At 38.9% G+C, this 17,223-nt stretch overlaps 1 protein-coding gene and 1 long non-coding RNA gene across 2 annotated transcripts; both read right to left on the bottom strand.

Annotated features, from left to right (window-relative positions):
- Positions 1-2,203: 2,203 nt before the first annotated feature.
- Positions 2,204-13,342, bottom strand: LOC109058863 (adenylate cyclase type 8-like). Its single transcript, XM_042746666.1, is given in 21 exon segments — positions 2,204-3,238; positions 3,351-3,443; positions 3,528-3,674; positions 4,413-4,571; positions 4,707-4,788; positions 4,886-5,058; positions 5,144-5,242; positions 5,454-5,646; positions 5,776-5,876; positions 8,074-8,259; positions 8,381-8,582; positions 8,753-8,934; positions 9,090-9,194; positions 9,341-9,452; positions 9,734-9,747; positions 10,146-10,262; positions 10,424-10,573; positions 10,758-11,063; positions 11,066-11,110; positions 11,112-11,748; positions 12,386-13,342. Coding segments are annotated over 20 exon segments (3,180 nt in total). The 5' UTR covers positions 11,652-11,748; positions 12,386-13,342; the 3' UTR covers positions 2,204-3,064.
- A 2,408-nt stretch (positions 13,343-15,750) lies between these two features.
- Positions 15,751-17,223, bottom strand: LOC122141007. Its single transcript, XR_006157477.1, has 3 exons — positions 17,049-17,223; positions 16,442-16,499; positions 15,751-15,969 (listed from the first exon to the last, which is right to left on the bottom strand). It is a non-coding gene; the product is annotated as an uncharacterized LOC122141007 (long non-coding RNA).

A 17,223-nucleotide genomic window follows, 5' to 3' on the forward strand; every position in this document is an offset into this window, starting at 1 on the left:
CTACAAAATCAGTTAATGTGTGTGGGTTTTAGGTTTGACATTTTGTTTTCAATAAAATACTCTGATTATTAAACATTAATTATATAATTAAGCATATTTTGGTAGATAAAACAGTACTAACTATAGTTCAGTCCAAAGGCAACATAAAATGGCTGTTACACAAGTATTTTTACATTTTAAATGGCATTAAAATATAGTATATTTAATATAAATGAAAATCAGAAACAACCATATGATATTCAGACAAATTAAAGATTATTGTACTATATTATAAAACTAAATTTTACCCTTAAAAACAAAAATTCTAGACATTAAAAAATGTAGTATTTTTCTGAATCTTCTTTATTAATCCTAATGAGATACAAAATAATTTTAGGGATTGTAGAACTCACAAAGAAGTAACAGTTTGTATCTATGGTATATATGAAGTATTTTTATGCTATCATGGCATGGAGGAGGAACAATTCTTATAAACTGTATTTTCTATTATCTGAACATGTTTAAATTGGCTGTAGTAAAGATAAAAATATATATATATACAGTCATGGCCAAAAATATCGGCACCCTTGGTAAATATGATCAAAGGGGACTGTGAAAATATATCTGCATTGTTAATCCTTTTGATCTTTTATTTTAAAAATTCACAAAAATCTAACCTTTCATTGGATAAGAATTTAAAATGGGGGGAAATATCATTATAAAATAAATGTTTTTCTCTAATACACATTAGATTCCCAGCTCCATGATGGTGCTTCTCCTCTTCAGTTCACCACACTCATTTTCTATAGGGTTCAGGTCAGAGGACTAGAATGGCCATAGCAGAAGCTTGGTTTTGTGCTCAGTGACCCATTTCTGTGTTGTTTTTGAGGTTTGAGTTTGGATTATTATACGGTTGGAAGATCCAAAAAGGGCCCATTATAAGATTTCTTACAGAGTCAGTCACTTATTGATTTTTTTATCTGTTGGTATTTGATAGAATCAAAGACGTCCAGATGTCCAGGACCTCCAGCAGAAATATAGGCCCACAACATCAAAAATACAGCAGTATATTTCATTGGACACACGGGTTACTTTTTATCCCTGTGTTCACCCAACCCATCTTGAGTGTTTGTTGCTAAAAAGCTCATTTTTGTTTCATCTGACCAGTCCCATTTGAAGTTCCAGTCGTGTCCGATAACTGAATATGCTGGAGTTTGTTTTTGGATGAGCTAGGAGAATTTTTCTTGAAACCCTCCCAAACAACATGTGGTGATGTAGGTGCTGTTTTTAGGGTTTTCTGACCCTGAGACTCAACTATTTTCTGCAATTCTCCAGCTGTGGTCCTTGGAGACACCTTAAACACTTAAAGTGAAAGTGAAAAAAGTGAAAGTCATGACATTTGCCAAGTATGGTAACCCATACTCGGAATTGGTGCTCTGCATTTAACCCATCCAAGTGCACACACACAGCAGTGAGAAGTGAACACACCGTGAACACACACCAGGAGCAGTGGGCAGCTATATCCAGCGCCCGGGGAGCAACTGGGGATTCAGTGCCTTGCTCAAGGGCACTTCAGCCATGGGTATTGAGGGGTGGAACACAGCGCTGTTCATTCACTCCCTCCCACCTACAACTCCTGCCAGCACCGAGACTCGAACCTGCAACCTTCTGGTTACAAGTCCAACTCTCTAACCATTAGGCCACACCTGCCCCTCTCCTCCTCAGCATGCATTAGGACAATATAGACACACGTCCTCTTCCAGGCAGTTTTGTAACATTTCATGTTGATTGGTAATTCTTAATTATTGCCCTGATGGTGGAAATGGGAATTTTCACTGCTCTAGCTCTTTTCTTAAAGCCACTTCACTAATTTGTGAACTATGGCCATTCCAGTTCTCTGACCTGAACCCTATAGAAAATGAGTGGAATTGACTCAAGAGAAGCAGCACTAACATGGAGCTGGGAATCTGAAGGGTCTGGAATGATTCTGGATGAAGGAATGGTCTCCGATCTCTTGTCAGGTGTTCTCTAACCTCATCAGGCTTTATAGGAGAACATTTAGAGCTGTTAAACTGGCAAATGAAGGTTTCAAAAAGTATTGAAGTAAAGGGTGCCGTTAATTGTGGCCAATGTGTATTAGAGAAAAACATTTATTTCATAATGATATTTCCCCCCATTTTAAATTCTTATTATCCAATGAAAGGTTAGATTTTTGTGAAAGGATTAACAATGCAGATTAATTTTCACAGCCTTCTTTGATCATATACCAAGGTGCCGATATTTTTGGCCATGACTGTATGTGCAAATCTTCAAAGCATGTAGTGTATCAAGAACCTTACTAAATGTGTGGCCCAAGTGAAGTTCATGAAAATATACATTATGAAATTGGTACAAAAAATAGTCATTATTCTACTTGTGTCTGCAATCCCGTTGCTTGACAGCTGCTGCCTTTTGGTGCTGATGAAGTACGCTCGGACATGTCCCTTTCTCTCACTGATGCCCTTTATGAATATCTCACCACACAACTCTAGCACAAAGCCCCAGTCTGCTAGAATATTACTTGTGGCCTCAGGGACCTGAATCTTTCCACTGACACCAGTACTGTCCATTCGACTTGCCAAATTCACTGTCATGCCCCAGATATCATACTGGGGTTTGGTGGCACCGATGACTCCAGCAACAACAGGACCAATGTACCAATTCCTAAAGGGGTACATTGAAGTTACTCATATATACTCATTGTTATTTGGCATGAATTACATGTGACTGTGTAGACTTCCTAATCAGAGAAGCTGACATGTTTAATGAGATGGAAAAAAGAAAATATTTTAGAATGAAAGTGTTTAGTCACCAGGGTCTGTCAAGATCCAAAAACAGCAAGTCTTTCGAAGGCATTCAGTGTTATAAGAATAGACTGAAATCTTGCTGAATGTGACATGAAACAAAACAAGACTGTACGAAACATAAGTACAGTCTGCTCAATCTGTCGTATGACCCATATTTTGTGGAAATGTATTGTGACCGGCACCTAGGTGCACAACGACTGCAAGTACAATTTACTATTCTATTTACAGCCTCATTTACATCACATTAAATATGGCATATACTCTGACTGAGGTCTGTTCATTGACCCTTTACCAACGCGGAGCTGGAAATTGTTTGAGGAATGTTTTTTGTTGATCTCTTTCAAGGTCTCTTGCATAGCCAGAGCGAACAGAACCAACTCACTGAGATGATGCCAGTCATTTACAACACGAGACTGTCAGGATAAAACACAGAACAATTATGGTGCATAGACAGCTGATGGGAAATTCTAAATGTATATAATCAATGAAGTAGACTAAGTTTTTTTTTTTTTTTACATGGTTTACCTGTTTATCAGGTGATAGACCAGACGCAGCCATGTAGCAACTCCCAATGGTTTTGATTTTCTCAATGTCCAAAAAATATGTCTCCTCCAACAGTTTTCAAAGAGAGAATCAAAAACAATGTTAGGTTTATAAGATAAAAACAACAGCAGAAAATACAACCTTTTATCAAAGTCCTACCTCATCAAAGTCTGCAGTGATCTCATTGAGCAATCTGAGACACTCAACTCCCTCGTGATTGATCTCCTTCTGCTCGTAGTATTCATTAAAGCCAGCGATGGAGGCAAACATTACCCCCACCTCATCATAGGACTGAGAATACAGCTCCTGGACAAAGATAAAAGATGAACATGAAGTTTGGGCCTTTATTTGCTATTTTTAGTTATTAGTGGTGAATCATTATTACCATAGCTTAAAGGGATACTACACCCATAGACTGCCAAGTAAATAACAGTGTCAACGTCTATAAAAGGTATGAAAGTTGTAGTCAGAATACTCCATATGAAGCGATGGGAACACTTTTTTATGCTTCTTCGCTTACAAAAGTGTTCCCGTCGCTTCATATAACCCAGATTTCAAGTCTGATGGCAGATGGAGTATTCTGACGATGACTTTCATACCTTTTATGGACCTTGACACTGTTATTTATTTGGCAGTCTATGCTACAGTCACTTGACTCCCGGTTTTCATCCAAAATATCTTAAATTGTGTTCTGAAGACGAACGGAACTTTTACGGGTTTGGAACAACATGGGGGTAATGACAACATTTTGTCATTTTTTTGATTAATGACAACATTTTCATTTTGGGGTGGAGTATCCCTTTAAAGGTTTAGTGATCTAAATGATACTTTAAATTGCTATGGGAGTTAATGATACCTTAAACTGTGTTGAGGCGTGATATTTATATTCATCTAAGCTATCAGACTTTCTCTCTTTATCACCTGGGGGATTATAAGACCACCCTAGCATCATGGGAGCAAGTTTTACAAAGGCAAGCACCACTCACATTTTCACTCATAATTAACATCGTCAGTGATGGTGGCTTACATATGATTCTGACGTACCTTATAATTTCTGTTCCTTTCTAGGAAGTGACGAGCAACGTGTGCAGGCAAGATGTTGTGCAGCAGACACTCATTGTGTTCCCTCAGATCTCTCATCTCCTGCACTTCCTGCTGAGCTTGCAAACGCCACAGGAAGTCTAGCCGTGTTGTTGCTTCCCACTGAATCAGGGAATAAGCAAGACCCACAGAATAAGGATGTATATTTCATTTTTTCTACATTTTCCCTTGCCAGTTATATGCTATAGAGAATACAATGCTTCAGGGCAATGTGTTGTCAAAACTGAACACTCATACCCGTCGACCATTGTAGAACACAGCTATGACAAACATTGCCATCAACAGAACTGAGACTCCCTTTCTTCTGAGGTATTGAGACCTTGTAAGCATAAAATGCAAATAAATTTTAACCATATGAACATATTTTAAAGGCTTTTCTAAAGAGAGTATGCTAGAGATCTAGCATAGACACTCACCTGCCTGATTGTTCCTGCTCTGGATTATGTACATACAGCATGTGGAAGGACACTTCAATGAAGTAAGTATATATCACCACCACCAACAACAGAACAGCCAATTTTAAGAGAGAGCTCAGCCTCAGGAACACAACACAGGTCACCATAGAAACCACTCCACTTAGAAGGAAGAACTGTATGCATAGATATAATAGACATGAAATGCAACAACAGGTAGTCGGAGTCTTCACAACAGAACAGTTCAGACAGAAGCCACACCTCTGGATACATGCAGGCAGTAAGAGGCTTCTGGCTGGTCTGATATTCCTCTGTTTCACTGGTGATTATTTCTCTTGTCTCAATAGAGTGACACCATATCTGGATAATCACAAGATGAAGAATTACAATGAATGCCAAGTGGTGCTTGAATCAACAACACAACAACTACTACTTAACAACATCAACTATGCCACACCACCCAAAATATCTACATGTATTATGTTTGGGTATGCATGCTATAGAGGCAAAATGATGACATTTAAACTGGTAGATCACAAATCATATGTGCTCCAAGTCTTCCAAGTCTCACCATGTCAAACAGAGCCATGCCAAAGTTGATGGCTATAGCTATGACAGTGAGAAGGTTCCGCATATTGTTGTTTTCATGGATCCAGCAGCAGAACTGCTGAAGGACACTGGGAGAATGTTTAAACTCTTCAGCCAAGACCATCATAAGCAATAATAGATATCCCAGCAAGAGTAGACAGAACTGCAGTGCTGTCCTGTAATACAACAATGAAGAAAAAAGGGAATGGAGGGGAGGTTTAACATATCTAAGCTCAATGGTTTGTCAAAGTGACAGAAATACAATATTTTTCAGGTGCTGAACATCAATTGAGTAAACTCTTTACCTGGGTACAGGAATGAGGGCTTGGACAGCCATGAGAAGAAGAAACATGATGAAGGAGCATACTAGATTGGTCTTAAACATCTCATCCCTTACCTGAGAGAACTGAATCATGAAGAAAAATATAAAGTCAGAAACTTCATATGTTTTGATCAGTTGAATTGCTAAACAATTTATATGATCTGTTAGCCTACCCAAAGCAATGTTGTAGTCAATAACAAATTGCAGTAAAGTTATTTTTAAAAGTAACACATTACAATATTGAGTTACTCCCTAAAAAAGTTACTAATTGCATTGCTTGGTTACTTTTTCTCATTTGGGCTGGGCTTGGTTGTATGTTTTTAATATAAAAAAAATATATTTTAGGCAGATCTAAAAGCCCTTTCACACCGAACGTGAAATGAATAAGCACAGACACAAGTAATTCATGCCAATAACAATGAGTATATATGAGTAACTTCAGTGTACCCCTTTAGGAATTGCCCATGGTCCTGTTGTTGCTGGAGTCATCGGTGCCACCAAACCCCAGTATGATATCTGGGGCATGACAGTGAATTTGGCAAGTCAAATGGACAGTACTGGAGTCAGTGGAAAGATTCAGGTCCCTGAGGCCACAAGTAATATTCTAGCAGACTGGGGCTTTGTGCTAGAGGTGCGTGGTGAGATATTTATAAAGGGTGTCAGTGAGAGAAAGGGACATGTCCGAGCATACTTCATCAGCACCAAAAGGCAGCAACTGTCAAGCAACGGGATTGTAGATAGAGACAAAGACAAACGGAGTGGGAGGACCACTCTCGCCGCTGTGGTCTTTGGCCTTGTACAGGCCATTCACAGAGAGAAACAGAGAGGTACCAATGGAGGTTTCACTCTGCCAAACAACAATTTTAACAACTTCAAATTATGGGGCCCTATCATACACGCGGCGCAAGGCACAGCGCAAGTGTTTTTGCTAGTTGTGAAGTGTTCTCATTTTCCCGTACGGCACCGTGTTATTTAAATAACAAATGCATTTTCACCCATTTGTGCACACATGGGTGTGCTGGTCTAAAAAAGAGGTGTGTTCAGGCGCATTGCTATTTTGAGGAACTAAAAATAGACTGCGCCATAGACCAACTCAAACCTGGTCTATAGTCAGGTTAGCAAAATTTTTTTGTTATTTAAAGAGCGCATTAGTAGAAAATGCACCTCGTTGCGGGTCCACAATGCACGTTCACTTTTCTTATTACACACAGGGACACACAGCAGCACGCAAACATTTTTAAATATGAAACATTAAAAGATTAAAATGTAAAAGATTATTATTGTGAAGGCTACATGAATATAAAAATGCCTACATGCCATAATGGATAGCCATTGTACGTATCAAAATTAGGCTATTTACTCACGCATGAGCAGCTCCGTTTCATCTCTGGAGACGTGTTCTGTCTTTGCGCCTGCAAATCCCGCAGTGTAAATAGCAAATCCGCCATGGCACAAGAGCAACTGGCTCTTAAAGGAAATGGGTGATGACACTCTGATGTTTATTGCACGTTACGCCCAAAAAACACCTATTACTCATTAAGAGAATAGGGCCAACCTATTTAGACCATGCGCGCAGACCGTTTTCCCGTTGTTAAACTAGCAAAAGTGGATTTGGACACGCCCTGAGTGCACCTGCACTGTGCACTTTAGACCATGCGTTAGATCCTTAAAATAGGGCCCATGATGTGAAACACCAAACCAGTATTTACCATAACTTAACGGACATTGCATGAAACACTGCTTTCATCTTCAATAGGATACCTCAATTATCTTATAAAACACGCACGTGCCCTGCTCAATCCAAAGTACCCACTTCCATTTGGAATTTGCCCCGGGAACCTTTTGGTACTGATACTCTTACCGGCAACACCCCTACTTGTAATACTTTTACTTGTACAAGTTACTTGTAATGCGTTACCACCAACACAGGTCGAGACTAACTCATTCATGTCCAAGTCAAGACCAGAAGAGGGTCAAGTCCACATGCTCCTGCATCCATGACAAGACTCAGTCTCAAGTCCAAAACCATATTTTTATAGTTTTTGATCTTGTCATGGAGTCTGGACCATGTGGAATCAGTCTGGACTTCTATCCTATTTTAGCCTTAGCCTTAGTCTTGACTCAAACCTGAATGAGTTGGTCTTGACTACAACACTGATCCTAACAGTATAATGCCAAGTGCAGCCAATTGTAAATACCCCTTTTGTTAAGTTTGACATTTAACCTTAACAGCTAATCAACTGTTTCATATTACAGACAGGTCACATCCTGCCCCTTATACCTTCTCCTCAATGTGTGTATCCTTAAACACCATTGTGGCTGAAGTGATATGCTCCTGACGCATGCGCTCACTGCTGCGAAGATCTATAGCATGCTCTATCCGTTTGTTGATCGCCTTGGATGTAGATCTGCACACTGAGGATGTAGGAAGTTGTGTGTAAGACCCATGGGAGAAGGAGGCCAATATCTGTAAGGTTAAAGTTCAGCAGAGAAGTAGACCCATTATACAAAAATTGTAAATCGTCATCGATGTTTATCTTTCTTGACATAGAGCCTGATATTAAATCAATGAAGTTGCTAAATAGAACCTCTTTGTTCCAGGGGCGGTGGTTTTGCTGAGTTTTTAAATGTTCTGCTTCCATTTCATCTTGATCCTCCTCCTTGTGGCAGATAAGGAAAGTGTCAATCTTGTGTTTTCGTAGGAACTCATTGCGTTCATATCCACGCCCGTCCTCTGTTTGGTAGCTTCCATCCAGGCAGTCCAAAGTAGCACGTGAAATGTGGATGCGTCTGTTGACAATGTAGATGATCAAAAGAGTTACACACGATTGCAGTTCATTGTAAAAGCCAAGTCAAACTGTTCAAGCATTGGTAACTAGTTTGTTTAAATGTAACATTGGGATGTGCTTATAAGATGTCTACTGCTGGTATATCTCGTTTATGAAGTTTTGGTCACTCACCCAGGGATCCCCCCTGCTTCAAGCATGTTGGCAATGCCTACATCCCAAGACCACACATCAAACTGCCATTTTTGTAGACCCAGAACCCCACAAAGAACAGAGCCAGAGTGGATCCCAAATCGCATATCCATGTCAATGTTCAGTTGTTTCTTTATAGATCTAAAGATATACAGATAAAGATTCTTGATGACTTACTGTACAAATAAGTTAAGGAATATAGTAAACTAATCTTAGTTTAAGTACAAAAATATGTGTGTAACCATTAATTCAGTTTTCAAGAATTAGGCAACCAAAATGAAGTTCAGTTTATCTAGCACTCCAGTTGTTCATGACATGCACTCTTCTAAAGCAATATTTGTTGTTGTGCTCGCTGAGGCTCTGGTACCCCATATACACAGTAGTAACAGTCCCCTAAGATTTTTATTCTCAAGCAGTCATATTCCTAAAAACACAAACATTGGAATCATCAGCTAAACAAGTCTTAGGTGAGTTTTATATAATGTATTGTGGTGTTTGTCAATGGTCTTAATTGATCAAGCTCTATTGGAAGCACTAACTTAAAAAAAATGATATAAATTGAAAGCTTACGTCGGCTAGCCGGTCAAAACGTCCATAGAGCTCATTGAGTAAGCGCACTAACTCCTGAGCAGACATGTTCATGGATAAAAGTGTGAAGCCCTTTATATCAGCAAAGAGGATACTGGGAAGGAAAGATAATGAGTGTAGAAATGATGAGAAATAACAGTAAGAAATTAGTATTATTTTTCATTACAATTGAAAACTGCTAACAATATTCAGTGTAAAGGCTTACGATTTTTAACACTTTTTCTGATATAAACCAATCAGTCATGAATTGCATATTGCCATGAGTTCCAAACTGCATATTGTACATTTCCAGTGGCATTACAGCTTTGCTTTTGAAAACCAAATGTTCTCACCTATAAAATACTGAAACATTACTTTTTCGAAGTTATGAGATACCTGACATCTTTATACTGATGGATAGTGTGACACGTGTCCCGAGCTCTCATCAGCGTCACCCTGGAAAACCGAGCAGTCACACCTGCTCCTGCTCGTCACGGGCTGAGCGGCCACACCTGCGGATCATCAAGGACTGCATACTTAAGCACAGCAAACGAACACAGAGGTGAGCGATGTCTCCAGCAGAGCCAGCTAATCCTACTGATCTGTCTTGCTTGCAGAGATCAGCGTGTGACCGCCAGCCCCACCATACACGGGAGAGCACAACGGACCCACCCTGCCACCGCACACCAGAGCACAGAGAAAGCTGAGCACCACACACCGGACCACCTCTTCTCACCACCTTATTCACACACATATATATGCATACAGTACATAAATATATATATACTGTATAAATACACACACAAACGTAATCAATATATATTTTGTGAAAATGCTGTGGATCAAGATCATCATCCATAGAAGACATATCGGCAATCATCTCCAAGGCAACAAAGTGGGGCAGGATCGACAGCACCAAACGCTCCTGAGAAGGACATAAAAGCTTACCTCAGGTATTTTCATTACACCAAGTTTATACATACGAGATACAGTATGTTCTTTCAATCGTTCATATTAACACTAATTTGTTAATGGACAAAGGATACTGGAATCTCAGCACAGCATATAGACTTCAAATCCTTTTACCTGTCTCTGGTTTTCTGTCTCTAATTTCATGCGGCCTTCAGTGCAGCGGCGTGTCTCAAGAAAGGCTTGTCTTTGGGACCGGTCAGTCAGGTAATGAATGAACAGGCCTGCCACATTCATGCTTGTGTATAGTAAAGCCTTGGGGAGAATCTAAAGAAAAACCAATAGGGCAAATGAGAATCAAACTCTTACAAAAGAAAGGAAAAGGAAATGGATGTGACTGAGAGAACTAGACTGACAGATGAATTGCTTGATAAGCCAAGGAACTCATACATCTATCACCATATAATTGGTCATTGATCCATCCATATATCTGTCATCCATGCATCTCTACCTTTCTTAGCAGTCCCACTTCGCTGATGTGACGTATTGTCTCTGTAGTGAGGTGAAGTATTGAGGTGAGTGTGCCAGCTCCAATAGCCCAGAGCAGTGGCAATGTCAATAGGGTGTATGTGGCAAACAGGGTGAAAAGTACATACCAGGACTGGTCTCTTTCCAACCCGTATGCCAGCCCACTCAGCACTTGAGTAGTCTGTGACAGCCAGCTAGCCATACCAGCGTAATGCAACCATCTTGGGGAGTGTGAGCGTTTACAGGTGAGTACCAAAATACACAGGGCAATTGCACAAGCCATGAAAAAAACCCCGTAAACCAGCCTAGCAGTATGTCTGAACCGTCTGGCACCAAAGGCCAGGTAGAGCAAAAGAAGGTGCAGTTTGGCAGCTGCATCAATAATGTTTGTGACAACTAATGAGGTTCTTCTAGTATGTGAGGAATGGCGCTGGTAGAGTTTCTCAAGGTCTTTGGATTTAAAGATGTGTCTCAATGTTGGCACATATACCCCGTGGATAATGTGGCCCCAGTGCACAAAAAAGTCAGCATCACTGACATAGTCCCGAGATGTTCTAGTTTGAGTACTGGATGAACAGCTACGTTCCTCGAAAAAGGATGGATGAATTCTGGCAACCGAGGAACGCCATTTAGTTATACCCCGTGATGCTTTGCAGCGTATCTGTCGGTTGATTTCCTCGATATAGGCATCAGTGACATGAATTTTCCGGGCTGGCTCAACGCCAAACTGCTGTCTCAGCCCCCGTTGGTTGATGATGTGTTTCACAGCGTTTTGCCACAGCAGTTGTTTGCGCCGCAAGCCTGGTGACTGTGGAGTGGGTATACAAGAGGGTGGAGGCATCATGTGGATGCCAGTCGTGTCGCTGAATGTTACCATGGCATATACAGGTTTATCTCACCACCATTACCCATGAGTTAAGGACTCGCTGAATCTCCCTTCAGAGTTTAGGTGGCCCATTAAGGCTCATCCATGTCTGAAAAGAGACAAAAAGGGAATTACAGCACATCATATGTATTTTCTAGGAAGCTGAAAGCACTCCGTTCTGCTTCTGAAATGAAAAGTAAAAACTTTTGAATTAGATTTTTTTTTTTGTTGCTTATTGTATTAGTTAAGTTACGACATTTTATCCCATTGTTGACACATCAGACTGTTAAACTGGACCTGTGATGTCACCATGTGCTTTAAAAGACAGTGCCAGATTAAGCACTGAGCTACATAATAGTGTTATCTGCTGTAAACAATCCCTTTCTGTGTGGCTTCATCTCGACATACACAACCCATCCCACCCACACCTGTGATCCCAACTTAAACCAGCTCTTCCTCAGAAAGCATAGATCAGTTTACAGATTTCATAAAGCTGAATATCATAGTAAGTGTATTTTGCTAACTTGTTTCTAAAACTAGAAAATAGATTTGGATAAACAAAAGCAAAATGCTTATATAAAATACAGTAATTTGGTCAAGAATATTATTTTACACTAATAAAAGAATTGGTTGGAAAATATTATAAATTACATATCAGGAGGATATTGTAAAATCTCTTTTTGTAAATATACAAAAGAGGTTTATACATCATGTTACAGGATGGAAATAAAAATGATTTTGCTTACCTGTTAGATAATAAACTTCCCTAGGCTTCTTTGTACATTTTGCTGCTCTTTGAGAAAGCTCCATCAAAGAGTCTTTCCTTTGATTCTCTTCATCCTACATATTGTTGTTATGCATCTTCACAGAATGCAGCAAAAGAAAGTCAAGGGCAAAATACCTACACAATCTATATTCCAACTTGGCGATGAAGAGAGAAGAACACATTTTCTGATTCATTGAGTTGAGAAGTGATCAAGAGATTGCCATGCCGAAAGCGAGAAGGAAGCTCAGGTTGCGCAAATAGGATTACTTACTCAGCACTCATGCCCTGGCTACTCAAAGCATCTATCACTGACATCACACGATGCTCACTAGAGAAGACCTGAGCTAACAAGAGCCTTCCAGGGTCAGAGGTCAGTACCTTATCAAAACTTCTGGGAGATTGCTGTCAATAGCTCTCTCATGGAATATGATGTTATTATAAGAGGTAAACAATGTAAATTAGTAATGATTTGTATGCAAAGAATACAAAATAAGTGCAGAAAGGATGGAATTCCATGTGGACACTGCATTTATGTTTAAAAGAATAGAGAGATTAAATATAGAGGCTGGGTAGAGGAGTAATCAATACTAAAAGAAAGTATCTGATTGGCTGAACTGAGCTAGGCAGGTCAGTAGGATCAGGTAAGGTTGGCTATAAGCTGGATAAAGTACTTGTGATAGAATTGACTAATTGTGCACAATGCACAAGACCTTAGACAGTGACCTGATGAGGGGCAAGTCTTGGGATCTCACAAGATAAAATCAGAAAAATGCCAAATAATACAGTCAGACAAATTTACATTTATCTTTAGTCATTTAGCAGACGCTTTTATCCAAACATCTTATAAATGAGGACAATGGAAGCAATCAAAATCAACAAAAGAGCAATGATCTGCAAGTGCTATAACTAGTCTCGGTTAGCTTAACGCAGTACACGCAGCAAGGTTTTTTTTTATTATATAATAAATAAAAAGAAAACATATACTGTAGAATACAAAAAGATTAGAGAAGCTACTGTTAGTTTTTTTTTTTTTAAGAAAAGAAGTGAAGTGCTAGAGTTAGAGGGTTAATAAGTTGTCATACCATGATACAGTATTGTTGTTATTTGATTGCATGATACATCATAATATATATCAATATATAAATAAAATATAATTTATTTAAAGGTGTATAGACATACTTACAGTATATAGACATGTTTACTGAGATGCATTGAATAGCATGATATTATCATGGTGAATATCCAAAATAACAATTTGATAGTGTACTGTACTCTTTTGAAGAAGTTTTTCATAGTTCTCAATCTTTCGTAAATGAGCGCACATTCTCAATTATAATTTGATATGTACATGAGTATATGTGAGTCGTACTTCCTGCACTAATCTTGCCATAATGTTAGGGGTTTGTTGGTGGTTGCTGTAAAGGCATTTCTAGACTTTGGCTAGTGGGATCTGATGATTCATCCACTAAGCAAAAGTGGTCTGATTGCTTAGAAAAATAAGTGAAACATTTGGGTTAGGGACCTCATTAAACACAAACCTAAGTATATGAAATGCTTGCCTAAGCAAGTGCCACAAGTGAAGCTTTGCATAAGGAAAACGAGGAAACACTAGACAGAGTAATATGGCTGGACGTTTTTGAACATATATGGTTACCATGGATGAGATAACATGTAGGCTTTCTACTGTCAGAGTTAATGCAGTTAAACAAAGCCACAGTCATTTCTATGAAAATACGGCATCACATTAGTGAAAATGAAAAATAAAAAAAGATGAGTGCTTTTCATGGGAGCTTCATTATTGAGAGGATGAGATTTTGCCATGGACTGTGGCCTATGGTGGGCTCTAGAGGGACTTTATCAGCATTGGCAATGGTAGCCTGACTCTAATGGGATTCCCAGAGCTCACTAATCAGTTAATACACACATGATTCAATCCAGTCCTCTTTAAACAGCAGCAGATCTATCCTGAGCCCTACGTGCAGCCAGGCACTCAGCTAAGGCTTCAAAAACTGCTATTTCTGATCCTGGCCGGAGCCATGTGTGTTAAAACTTAGAAGTTACTTTCTTGTGCACAAGGAGGGCAAACCACAAGAGTTTTGGCAAACTTGCCAAATGAATTATGCAAAATGTAGGCTAGCAATGCACCTTATCTTTGCTAATAAATTTTTAATCGATTGAAAACAGCTTCATTTATGGAAGCGGGATCCATTTTATGCAGTCGTGACTTTTTAAAAGAAGCATCATAAGTGATGAACTATTAAAGAGTAGTAGATCAATTCCATCTTTCCCTGCCATGAAGTGTAAACTGAGAAGATCTTATGTAAACAGGAAAGGGATGTGTTTCACTGATTTTTACCTTGTTTGCTAAAACATGGTAAGCATTATATCATGGTGGAATAGCATGATACATCTTAAAGTATATGAACTGAGTTCATGATTCGTGAACAGTTGACTGGTATGCTATAGATGGGAATATACAGTAGAAAGAACATAATATACTCAAGTAGCAGAGAGGTTAAACTGGGTGAGGGTAACTTAAGGTGAAGGAGAGCATTAGCTCTGCTAAAAACATCTGAAAAGAATAGAGCTCCTGGCCAGTGTAACAATGCCAGAAAATTATTTAGAAACATGATGTAAGCCAGTTTAGGTGAATTTGTATATTATATTTATTTTAGTTAACTTCAATTGACTTCAAACTTCAAACTGAAGCATTTACAATTATCACACAACTGAAACTAAATCAATATATAAATGATATTGATTTAATTTAGAATCAAATCTATTGATTAAGGAAAATAGACTGAGGATGTATCTGCATCACTCGCACACTTTCTATAGTCAAGCCCAGATACAACATGCTGCCATCATGTGGTTGTATCAGCTGTGCTTTACAATGCATCACTGCTCACATAACATCTACGCTAATATTAGTCTGTTTCTCTCTTATTCCGAGGTCACCGTAGCCACCAGATCCAGTCTGTATCCAGACCAGATGATGGATCAGCACCTAGAAAGGACCTCTATAGCCCTGAAAGATACAGATACAGATCCCCCATAAAGACCTCGTCTCAGACGACCAACGGGACAAGACCACAGGAACCAGTTGAGTCCTCTGCACAATCTGACTTTGCTGCAGCCTGGAATTGAACCACTGGTATCTCCCAAGGTTTTTTCTCCATTCTGTCACCGATGGAGTTTTGGTTCCTTGTCGCTGTTGCCTCTGGCTTGCTTAGTTGGGGACACTTAATTTACAGTGATATCGTTGACTTGATTGCAAATGATTGCAAAGATACTATTTTAAACTGAACTGAGCTGGATGATGACATCACTGAATTCAATGATGAACTGCCTTTAACTGTCATTTTGCATTATTGACACACTGTTTTCCTAATTAATGTTGTTCAGTTGCATTGACACAATCTGTTTTGTTTAAAGCGCTATATAAATAAAGGTGACTTGACTTGACATAACTGCCTGGCATCAATTAAGAGAGTGTCTTTATCAGCATAATGTCTTCATCTAGCTTCGGTGGAATATAAATTCTTTGCCGTTGATTCCAGGAAACTAAAGAGCAGAGAAGTCTGATGACAATAAAACAACAACTAATATTTAAAAACATTTAAAACAAAGTAGAATTTAGTATTGATGCTAGAGACATATCCATCGGCTTGCTTTTAAATTGTCCCTACAAATAATTCTGTTCAAACAATTAAATATATGTGCATGTAACCTTTGTGTTGTAATTTCGGCTGCATCTAAAATATATCATACCACTGATATTAACTGAGAAATTAAAGTAAATTAAAGTAAAGGTGTAACCATGTTTTTTTTTTTTTTTTAATGCATGATGAATTAATCTAGTTAAGTTTTCCTCTATCAAAATAATAATAATTATCATCATCATCATCATCATCATTTATTATTATTTAAAAATATTTGCTGACACTAAATGCATTATTAATTAATCTCAGGTGATCATCTATTAATATTAATTCACATTATTATTATTATTATTATTATTATTAAAATGACATACCGACACAAAATGCTTGATGAATTCATCTGGAAATGTCGAGTTCCTCCCTGCAGTTGTCCTGTAACAGTGCAGCAGGATCTCAGAGGAAGTGTGAGTCTGAATCAATGTGTTTGGAAAGACCGTTATTCACAGAAGCAGCAGCGCGAGTGAACACGAGTCCGTTATCATGTTTTATTTTGGCTCGCTGACGGAGCATGAGAACACCATTTACCAGACTATGCAGCTGAAAAAAAGCGGTGAGGAAATTAAAATTACACACCCTGTCTAGACCGTTAACGTTAATTCATTAAGAGGTGCTTTAGATTATTTGTATATTAATAAATTAGTTTATAAAATAAATGAAAAGAAAAAAACGCCGTTAAGCGTGATTATTTACTAAAATGTTTACATTTTTCTTAGGAATCGCTCATAGTAACCCAACTGACTCAAGTACTCCAGAGTGCCCACTCTGGGGCTAACGTACTCACTTACTTGAAAGATAAAGAAAAACAATATTTTTTTTCACAAACCTATCTGATATCATGAAACTCACAAAAACGGAAACATTGTGCTTGTAAATGTAAGCAGTAAGCAGTGCAAGTGCAGCGGGATCTGTTTTGAATCTCACCTATGTGTTCCAGCGGTAGGCCCCACTCCATCCTGCGGCTTTCCTACTTCGAGTGAGCGGAAAAGAGCGTCCTAGTTTGGCTTGAAGTCCGGTTTTGGAGCGCTGGACGCCGGTGCGCCGTAGTAACCGCTTGAGTGCAAGCCTGACATCTGGCGTAAAAAGTCATCATGACAGG

The sequence above is a fragment of the Cyprinus carpio genome, chromosome B20 (assembly GCF_018340385.1).
Source record: "Cyprinus carpio isolate SPL01 chromosome B20, ASM1834038v1, whole genome shotgun sequence".
Classification (NCBI taxonomy): domain Eukaryota; kingdom Metazoa; phylum Chordata; class Actinopteri; order Cypriniformes; family Cyprinidae; genus Cyprinus; species Cyprinus carpio.